Source organism: Babylonia areolata, chromosome 5 (genome assembly GCF_041734735.1).
Source record: "Babylonia areolata isolate BAREFJ2019XMU chromosome 5, ASM4173473v1, whole genome shotgun sequence".
NCBI classification, from domain to species: Eukaryota; Metazoa; Mollusca; class Gastropoda; order Neogastropoda; family Buccinidae; genus Babylonia; species Babylonia areolata.
The window spans coordinates 5,556,562-5,566,561 of NC_134880.1; the positions used below are offsets into that span (position 1 = coordinate 5,556,562).

General features: G+C 49.0%; 1 protein-coding gene across 2 annotated transcripts in view; it reads left to right on the plus strand.

Annotated features, from left to right (window-relative positions):
• The window catches only part of LOC143282329 (uncharacterized), a 28,917-nt gene that overhangs the window by 12,379 nt on the left and 6,538 nt on the right, over positions 1 to 10,000 (plus strand). For both annotated transcript variants that reach the window (XM_076587935.1, XM_076587936.1), the window contains exon 2: positions 8,207 to 8,255. In XM_076587935.1, the coding sequence (XP_076444050.1) occupies positions 8,207 to 8,255 (49 nt within the window). The remainder of the gene's footprint in view (positions 1 to 8,206; positions 8,256 to 10,000) is intronic.

The following is a 10,000-nucleotide window of genomic DNA, read 5'->3' on the forward strand; positions in this document are numbered from 1 at the left end:
TATTTCAAAGTCATCGGAAATGGATGGGAGGGTGGGGTGGGGGTGGAGGGAGAGACTGATATGTCAACGAAAGGTTCAAAAGGCCTGTCCATTCGAAAAGAACGGACGTGAATGGGATTTTAAAAGTCGGTATGACATGGATTTCAACAACGTGGGACAGCTCAGTCATTTAAATGTGAAAGTATGCGCTTGAACACACGTGTGCAAGTACACAGACAGACAGACTGACAGACAGACAGACGGGCACACACACGGGCACACACACGGGCACACACACACACACACACACACACACACACACACACACACACAGAGCCATGTGAACACGCGCACGCACATGCATATGCACGCAACGCACGAATGAAAACACATAAACACATATGCACACACACACACGCACACACATGCACACGTGCACGTACTCAAACACACACACACACACACACACACACACACACACACACACACACACACACACACACAACAGGGTGCTACCGCTAAATATTAGTATCAGAAACGTGGGGGGCGGGGGGGGGGGGGGGGGGGGGGGGGGGGGGGGGGGCAGGGGGCGAGTTACGTGTCAGCAAAAAGTCAAAGGGCCGTCCTGAGGACAAAATTGAATGGCATTGTGAGTCGCTATGATATAGATTACAACAATATGGGACATATCAACACCAAATCAAATGAAATGCAGGTGTGTGGAGGGGGGCGGGGGGTGGGGGGGGGGGGGGGGGGGATAGAGTCTAAACGTTAGCGATTACGCCGCGGCACACACACATTTTTTTTTTTTTTCCTTCACCAGTTTATCAATTCATGACGATTCCGCGATCTCTGTCCCGCTTATTTAAACTGCTGTAAAGGAGAAAAAAAAATGATAAAAGAATTTTTTACAAAAAGGTCAGACCCCCCAGGCAGACGACTGAAGATATTCCCAGTGCCATTCCCAGCTTTATAGAAGAAGAAGGAGAAACACCCGTAGGTGCTGGGGAGGACCCAGAGAAGCACTGTCTCCACCCGCCCTTGGAACAATCCTGCACCCACCCTTGGAGGCCTGCGCTGTGTTCACGATGGGTGCAGGCACGCACAGGACACTCCATTAAGAATTCAAAGGACATAACTGCTCCTGAACAGAGGTAAAAGAGACCACAGGATGTAACTCGCGACAGCCTTAAAATAAGTGTCCCCATGGGTGTACCAGCCAGTATTTAAATGACTGCAGAGCCCAGCGGCAAAAGCCACCACCCTCCAGCTGCTGAGCACACCCCACAGACCAAACCGCCCCTGCCCTCAGACAGATAAAGAGAGTGCCACTCCAGACACAGCCACACGGTCTTACGTGCCCTCAAGAATTATAACAAAACGAAGGTTAGGCCTCCCAGGCAGACAACCGAAGGCATTCCAAGGGCCGTTCCCAGCTTTACACATCAACCGTTGTCAGAGTGAAGGCATTCCCAGGGCCGTTCCCAGCTTTACACATCAACCGTTGTCAGAGTGAAGGCATTCCCAGGGCCGTTCCCAGCTTTACACATCAACCGTTGTCAGAGTAAAGGCATGCCCAGTGCCGTTCCCAGATTTACACATCAACCATTGTCAGAGTGAAGGCATTCCAAGGGCCGTTCCCAGCTTTACACATCAATCGTTGTCAGAGTAAAGGCATTCCCAGGGCCGTTCCCAGCTTTACACATCAATCGTTGTCAGAGTGAAGGCATTCCAAGGGCCGTTCCCAGCTTTACACATCAATCGTTGTCAGAGTAAAGGCATTCCCAGGGCCGTTCCCAGCTTTACACATCAATCGTTGTCAGAGTAAAGGCATTCCAAGGGCCGTTCCCAGCTTTACACATCAATCGTTGTCAGAGTGAAGGCATTCCCAGGGCCGTTCCCAGCTTTACACATCAACCGTTGTCAGAGTGAAGGCATTCCCAGGGCCGTTCCCAGCTTTACACATCAATCGTTGTCAGAGTGAAGGCATTCCCAGGGCCGTTCCCAGCTTTACACATCAACCGTTGTCAGAGTGAAGGCATTCCCAGGGCCGTTCCCAGCTTTACACATCAATCGTTGTCAGAGTAAAGGCATGCCCAGTGCCGTTCCCAGCTTTACACATCAACCGTTGTCAGAGTGAAGGCATTCCCAGTGCCGTTCCCAGCTTTACACATCAATCGTTGTCAGAGTAAAGGCATTCCCAGTGCCGTTCCCAGCTTTACACATCAACCGTTGTCAGAGTGAAGGCATTCCCAGTGCCGTTCCCAGCTTTACATATACAAAACCGTTGTCAGAGTAAAGGCATACTGTGCTTCAAATGTATGGTGTTCAGTATGTAAACAGCACACACACACACACACACACACACACACACACACACACACACGAAAATCATGAAGACCTGATATCCTCTCTCTCAGTCTCTCTCGCTCCTCTGTGTGTGTGTGTGTGTGTGTGTGTGTGTGTGTGTGTGTGTGTGTGTGTGTGTGTGTGTGTGTGTGTGTGTGCACTGTAATATGTGCAATTTGCCTTCGAGATAAGCTAATTATATATGACTCACTGAACGTGTAAACGTTTCTTCGGTTGGTTAAATGGCAGGTTCTATGGAAGTGCTCTCCTTTTACTGACTGACACAACACATAATCACACACTCACACACACACACACACACACACACACACACACGCGCGCGCGCGCGCACGCACACACACACACACACACACACACACACACACACAACAACAACTCACAAACACTTATAGTGAATAGACGTTAGCCTGAAGAAACACACACACACACACACACACACACACACACACACACACACACACATCTGTGCCCGGATCTTTCTGTATCTCTGCATTTCTGTCAGCTCCTCACCCCTCCCCTCTCTCTCTGTCTGTCATGTCTGTCAGCTCCCACCCCCCCTCTCTCTCTCTGTCTGTCATGTCTGTCAGCTCCTCACCCCCCCTCTCTCTCTCTCTGTCTGTCATGTCTGTCAGCTCCTCACCCCCCCCCCCCCCTCTCTCTCTGTCTGTCATGTCTGTCAGCTCCTCTAACCCCCCCCCCTCTCTCTCTCTGTCTGTCATGTCTGTCAGCTCCTCACCCCCCCTCTCTCTCTCTGTCTGTCATGTCTGTCAGCTCCTCACCCCCCCTCTCTCTCTCTCTGTCTGTCATGTCTGTCAGCTCCTCACCCCCCCCCTCTCTCTCTGTCTGTCATGTCTGTCAGCTCCCCCCCCCCTTCTCCTAGTCCCTGTCGATCGCGAGGTATGTAATTTGCCTTTGAGGTAAGCTAATTATGTATGACTGACTGAACGCTTAAAAGCTTCTTCGAAAGCTTAAATGATTGATGTTATCGATGGGCTTTTCCTTTGTGTAATGTACAAATTACACACACACACACACACACACACACACACACACACACACACACACACACACACACACAGCGCGCGCGCGTGCACACACACACACACACATACAACACACACACACACACACACACACACACACACACACACACCACACACACACAGAGAATCACATAGAAACACGCACATACACGCGCGCGCGTACACACACACACATACCTAGTATATAATTATTATAGGTGTGTGTGTGTGTGGTGTGTGTGTGTGTGTGTGTGTGTGTGTGCGCGTTTGTGTGTGTGTGTGTGTGTGTGTGTGTGTGTGTGTGTGTGTGCATGACATCTAACATCACCAAGAGAAGAGACATCAAAGTTACCAAACAAATGTACACAGTTTAATCCTTGTTTTATGATACGAATAACTTTTTTTCTCTGTCCACCTCCTTCCTCCCTCCTCCCCCTCTGTCCACCCCCTTCCTTCCTCCTTCCCCTCTGTCACCCTCCCCCTTTCCATCTTCCTGACCCCCACCCACCTTGCCCGCAAACACATCTCCCCCCTCGCCCCCCACCCCACCCAACCCCGGCCACATCCTCTCACCCTTATCCACCCTTTTCTTTCACCACTTCAGCTGCCCTCCTTCCTTCCTTCCTTACGTCCTCCTTCCTTCCTTCCTTCTTTCCTTCCTTACGTCCATCCTTCCTTCCTTCCTTACGTCCTTCCTTCCTTCTTTCCTTCCTTACGTCCATCCTTCCTTCTTTCCTTCCTTCTTTCTTTCCTCCCCTCCTTCCTTCCTTCCTTCCTTCCCCTCCTTCCTTCCCCTCCTTCCTTCCCCTCCTTCCTTCCTTCCTTCCTTCCTTCTTTCCCCTCCTTCCTTCCTTCCTTTCTTCTTTCTTTCCCTCCTTCCTTCCTTCCTTCCCCATTGATCCGTATCGATCATGATCGATTGCCTGAATCGATCGACCGGCTCTTTGGGACCCGTCTACCATAATTACTGTGACCGGCTTGAAACGACACACTAATGGCTTTGTGGAGTTACGGGGAAGGGGGGGGGGTTCGGGTAGGTTAAAGGAGGTTGTCGGTCGGTGGAGGGGGGACGGTAGGGGGGGGGGAGGGTGAAGTGTTGATTTTGTTGTCTCCCTCCCCACCCCCACCCCCGCCGCACCCCCCATGCCCTCACTTCCCTCCCCCCCCCCCGACCCCCACCCTCTCTCCCTTGTCGCAGTGGTGACCCCATCACCCCAGACGCTTTAGGTTTTAAACCTCGCCCGACCGTTTCCCTGAAGAAAGGGTGGGGTGGGGGGGTGGCGGGGGGGAGGGGGGGGATAATTATGTGGGATAACTACAGGGCGCAGGTTCGGAGCTATGAGCAGCAGGGTGATGGTGGAGGAGGTGAACGGAACATTATTAAGGGTTATCGGACTTGCATTTACATGGTGTGGATGAGACTAGTTTTTGGCGGTCATCCCTAGCTGCTGCTGTAACTACTACTGCTACTGCTACTACTACTACTATTACTGCAAGTTCTACTATTGAAAACCAAGCAAAAACAAATGAATATGAATGACTGATACGTAAATAGTTAACAATACATTATTGAAAGAATAAGCAGATAAATGAATTGATGGATAGACAGACAGACAGACAGACAGATAGATAGATAGATAGATAGATAGATAGATAGATAGATAGACAGATAGACAGATAGATAAATGAATAAATAAAATGAATAAATAAATAAATAAATGGATACATAATAAAATGGTAACGATACGAATAAATGAACAAAATAATAAATAAACGAACGAATTCCACTCCACACGTCTGCCCACAATCCTAGAGAGGTTTTGTTGCCACAACCACCACCATCACCACCACCACCACTTCCACCACCACCATCACCATCACCACTTCCACCACCACCACCACCACCCCCACCACGCGCGCGCCAGTTGTTGCCAGGCTGTAAACGGAGGGGAGGGATTAAGAAGTCTGCCGCGAACAACGAGACAGCCCTGGCCTGGGCTTTTCTGCTTTTTCAGTCTGGATTTCAAAACGAGACTCTGACGTCACTGACAGAAAAGAAGGGAGAAAACAAAGTGCTTGGGGGAGGGGGGGGGATTAGCTCCCTTTTGTTGAGTACACGGAAAGAGCATTTTTTCAGTCTACTCAAAAAAGAGCATGAGAGAGTGGTGTGTATAACCAGAGGACTTTTCGGTAGGGTAGGGGTTGCGAGGGTGGTGGTGGTGGTGGGTGGGTGGGTTGTAAAGTATAATTATGTAGATAGATAGATAGATGTGTGTGTGTGTGTGTGTGTGTGTGTGTGTGTGCGCGCGCGCGCGCGCGTGCGCATACTTCTGCGTCTCTGTGTGCGTTTGCGTAGATATAGAAGGTGCTTCTCAGTGCCGCTCATTAGCAGGAGGAGAATTCCAGTGGTTAGGACAGCTGGAGAGCGGGGTCAGGTGGCTTGCTCCCTTCTTTCAGTGGTAGCAGCAAGATGTGATCATTAAGGGGCAGTTCAGGGGCTGTCCCGCCCATGCCGTGACTGTGGATAATTTCCCCCGATTCGCGAGAGAGAGAGAGAGAAAAGGAATACGGGTCTGTGGGATTGTTTAGTTTGGGAGAGACTTGCCAGCCACCATCATCCCAGTGTTGTTAAGTATACCTACTTTTTGTTGTTGGTTATTGATATATTGATTGATTGATTGGTTGATTGATTGATTGATTGATTGATTTCTCCTCCCTCTGTCTTTCATTGCTTGTCTTTATGTCCCTGTGTCTGTCTGTCTCTCTCTGTCTGTCTGTCTCTCTACAAGGATGGATAATGAAATTCAAGACCCATGGCATGCAGTAGACGCTGTTTTCTTTCGTTTGATTCTCATCCCTTCCCCACTGTTCCCTTTGACATGGGCAAATGGCCCACTTCACTAAAGTATTTGTCTTGTCTCTTGTCTTGTCTCTCGTCTCTCGTCTCGTGTCTCCTCTCGTCTCTCGTCTCGTCTCGTGTCTCGTCTCTCTCGTCTCGTCTCTCGTCTAGTCTCGTGTCTCGTCTCTCGTCTTGTCTCGTCTCGTGTCTCGTCTCGTGTCTCGTCTCTCGTCTCGTGTCTCGTCTCTCGTCTCGTGTCTCCTCTCGTCTCTCATCTCTCATCTCGTCTCGTGTCTCGTCTCGTCTCTCATCTCTCGTCTCGTCTCGTGTCTCGTCTCGTCTCTCGTCTCGTGTCTCGTCTCGTCTCTCATCTCTCGTCTCGTCTCGTGTCTCGTCTCTCGTCTTGTCTCTCGTCTCGTGTCTCCTCTCGTCTCTCGTCTCGCCTCTCATCTCTCGTCTCGTGTCTCCTCTCGTCTCTCGTCTCGTCTCTCATCTCGTCTCGTGTCTCGTCTCGTGTCTCGTCTCGTCTCTTATCTCTCGTCTCGTCTCGTGTCTCGTCTCGTGTCTCGTCTCGTCTCTCATCTCTCGTCTCGTCTCGTGTCTCGTCTCGTGTCTCGTCTCGTCTCTCATCTCGTCTCGTGTCTCGTCTCGTGTCTCGTCTCGTCTCTCATCTCTCGTCTCGTCTCGTGTCTCGTCTCTCGTCTCGTGTCTCCTCTCGTCTCTCGTCTCGTGTCTCCTCTCGTCTCTCGTGTCTCCTCTCGTCTCTCCTCTCGTCTCTCGTCTCGTGTCTCCTCTCGTCTCTCGTGTCTCCTCTCGTCTCTCGTCTCGTGTCTCCTCTCGTCTCTCGTCTCGTGTCTCCTCTCGTCTCTCGTCTCGTGTCTCCTCTCCTCTCTCGTCTCGTGTCTCCTCTCGTCTCTCGTCTCGTGTCTCCTCTCGTCTCTCGTCTCGTCTCTCCTCTCGTCTCTCCTCTCGTCTCTCGTCTCGTGTCTCCTCTCCTCTCTCGTCTCGTGTCTCCTCTCGTCTCTCGTCTCGTGTCTCCTCTCGTCTCGTGTCTCCTCTCGTCTCTCGTCTCGTGTCTCCTCTCGTCTCGTGTCTCCTCTCGTCTCTCGTCTCGTGTCTCCTCTCGTCTCGTGTCTCCTCTCGTCTCGTGTCTCCTCTCCTCTCTCGTCTCGTGTCTCCTCTCGTCTCGTGTCTCCTCTCGTGTCTCGTCTCTCGTCTCGTGTCTCGTCTCGTGTGTCGTGTCTCGTCTCGTCTCGTCTCGTCTCGTCTCTCCTCTCGTCTGTGTGTGTGTGTGTGTGTGTGTGTGTGTGTGTGTACGCGTGTGCGTGTGCCTGTCTGGATATAATCCTTGACAAGCAGGAAAAGAAAAGACAGTGGATCTCTACTTTGCTGATCTGTTGTTTGCTGAATACGATCTGTACATGGCTGAAGTATGTTATGTTCATGATCACATTGTACATTGTCTACAGCTCTTTTACTTATTTTTCTTAGCGCACGCAAGACAAAACACGACAACAAATTGGTTGTCCCTGGCAAAATCTCGTCGAAAAATGGGCTGAAAAAAGCGGAAAAAAAGAGGGGGGGGGGCGGCACATTAACGAGGTGCTCTGCCAGGGGAGAGCAGCCTAAAATACCACACAGCGAAATCTGTTGTGACAGAGGGTAACAATACAATACAATACGTATGTATATATGTATATGTATATATATATATATATATATATATATATATATATATATATATATATGTTTTCATGTATATTTCATGTACATGTGCGAAGCTGTCTGTCTATCCAGCCGTTTGTATCCCTCACATGTATTTTTTTCCATTATCATATTTTGTATTTCTGTGGATATGCTGTACGTGTATACACAATGTTGTTGTGTATGTACACATAATGTTCTATATGAATAGATATCACACCTGATTTTGTATCAGACTTTTATCTACACATGACGTAACTGACAAAGCCATCCTTTTTTTTTTTTTCCCCAGACGCCTATCAAACTTCATGACGTCACCATGCACGTGGCCAGCATTTATGGTGAGTTCTCTGTGTGAATTTAGGGTTAACAGCTGCCTAATTCTCTGTATGTCTGTCTACTCTATAGACACACACACACACTCTCTCTCTCTCTCTCTCTGTGTGTGTGTGTGTGTGTGTGTGTGTGTGTGTGTGTGTGTGTGTGTGTGTGTGTATGTGTGTGTGTGTGTGTGTGTGTGTGTGTGTGTGTGTGTGTGTGTGTGTGTGTGTGTGTGTGTGTGTGTGTGTGTGTGTGTGTGTGTGTGTGTGTGTGTGTGTGTGTGTGTGTGTGTGTGTGTGTGATTCGTCTTCTAGTCTGTTCAGTTTCTTTTTCTTTTACTTTTTTCTCTCTTTTTAAAAAAAATTCTTTCGATTGTTTGGGCTTTTGAATGCGTTAGCCTGTGTGTTGTTTGCTACTGAACATGGGTTTCATCAAAATTCCAAGACACTTCCAGATCCGGTTTTCCCCCCTTTTTTTCTCCAATATATATATATATTTTTCGGTCCTGTAAAATGGTTATTCCATTTCCCGAGACTTTCCCAGAGTGGCATGACACCGTGGGAACCCTGTGTAGGAATGTCCGATAGGTAGTTGCCCCACCTTTTCTTTCACAGCACACGTTGAAACCGATTCGCTCGCTTGTTGCTCTCTCGTCAATTCGTTGTACCAGCCGGAATTCGCCCTTGAGGGGTGACATTTTGTTTCGAAAACTCCAGTGTCTGAATCAACAAGTCAGTGACAGATTCCACCCCTGCAGCCATCGATTTGCCGCCTGGCCTGCTGACGATGCTCTGTCTGGATGGGCGCGCTCATTCCATGGTCCAGTTCTGTGTGACCCGGTGTCACATCAAAGTGAGAACCCCCAGACTTCCACCTGACCCCTGGGCAACTCGGCCATTGTAGATATTTGTGTGTGTGTGTGTGTGTGTGTGTGTGTGTGTGTGTGTGTGTGTGTGGTTTATTTTCTTTTCTGTTATTGTTTCGCTTATTATTTTTATTTTATTTTATTTTATTTTATTTATCCTTCTATCTATCTGTCTATGTATCTGTCTGTCTCTCTTTATCTATGCATTTTCTTTCTTTCATTCATTCTTTCTTTTTCTTTTCTTCACTTCTTTCTTTCTTTTTCTTCTTTCTTCCTCTTTTCCCACCATTCCATCTTTAGTTATTTCTGTTGTTGTCGGTTTTTCCTTTCTTACTTAAATAATTCCCCCCCCCCCCCTCTTTCTTTCTTTGTTTCTGTTCCAAAAGAAGACTATAGAATCGATTTCGTAAAAGAAGCCATCGTGAGGAAATTGACATCACCACCGACCATGCCGCCCCCAACCCCCCCCCGCCCCCCCCGAACCCCCCCACTCCCTCCCCCCCCTCCCAACCCCTCCTGCTTTGCTTCCCCGTAACTCTACACACACACACACACACACACACACACACACACACACACACACAAGAGATACATTTCAATCAAGAGAAACGGCTGAAAGCAGAGAGGAAGGAAGCATAGTTTCGAGACACTGCCAATCTGGCATCAGCGTCCATGACTGTGGTGATGAAGTCTTATCACAGTCTTCATCTGTGTCAGCAGGTTTACTAGGGAACTGTTGTTGTAGGGATGTGATGGCAATCCATGACTGTGATGATGTGTGATGATGAATTCTTATCACAGTCTTCATCTGTGTCAGCAGGTTTACAGGGGACTGTTGTTGTAGGGATGTGGTGGCAATCTCCAAACTAGTGAGGACGACCCTCATTCAGTCTGGCTCCA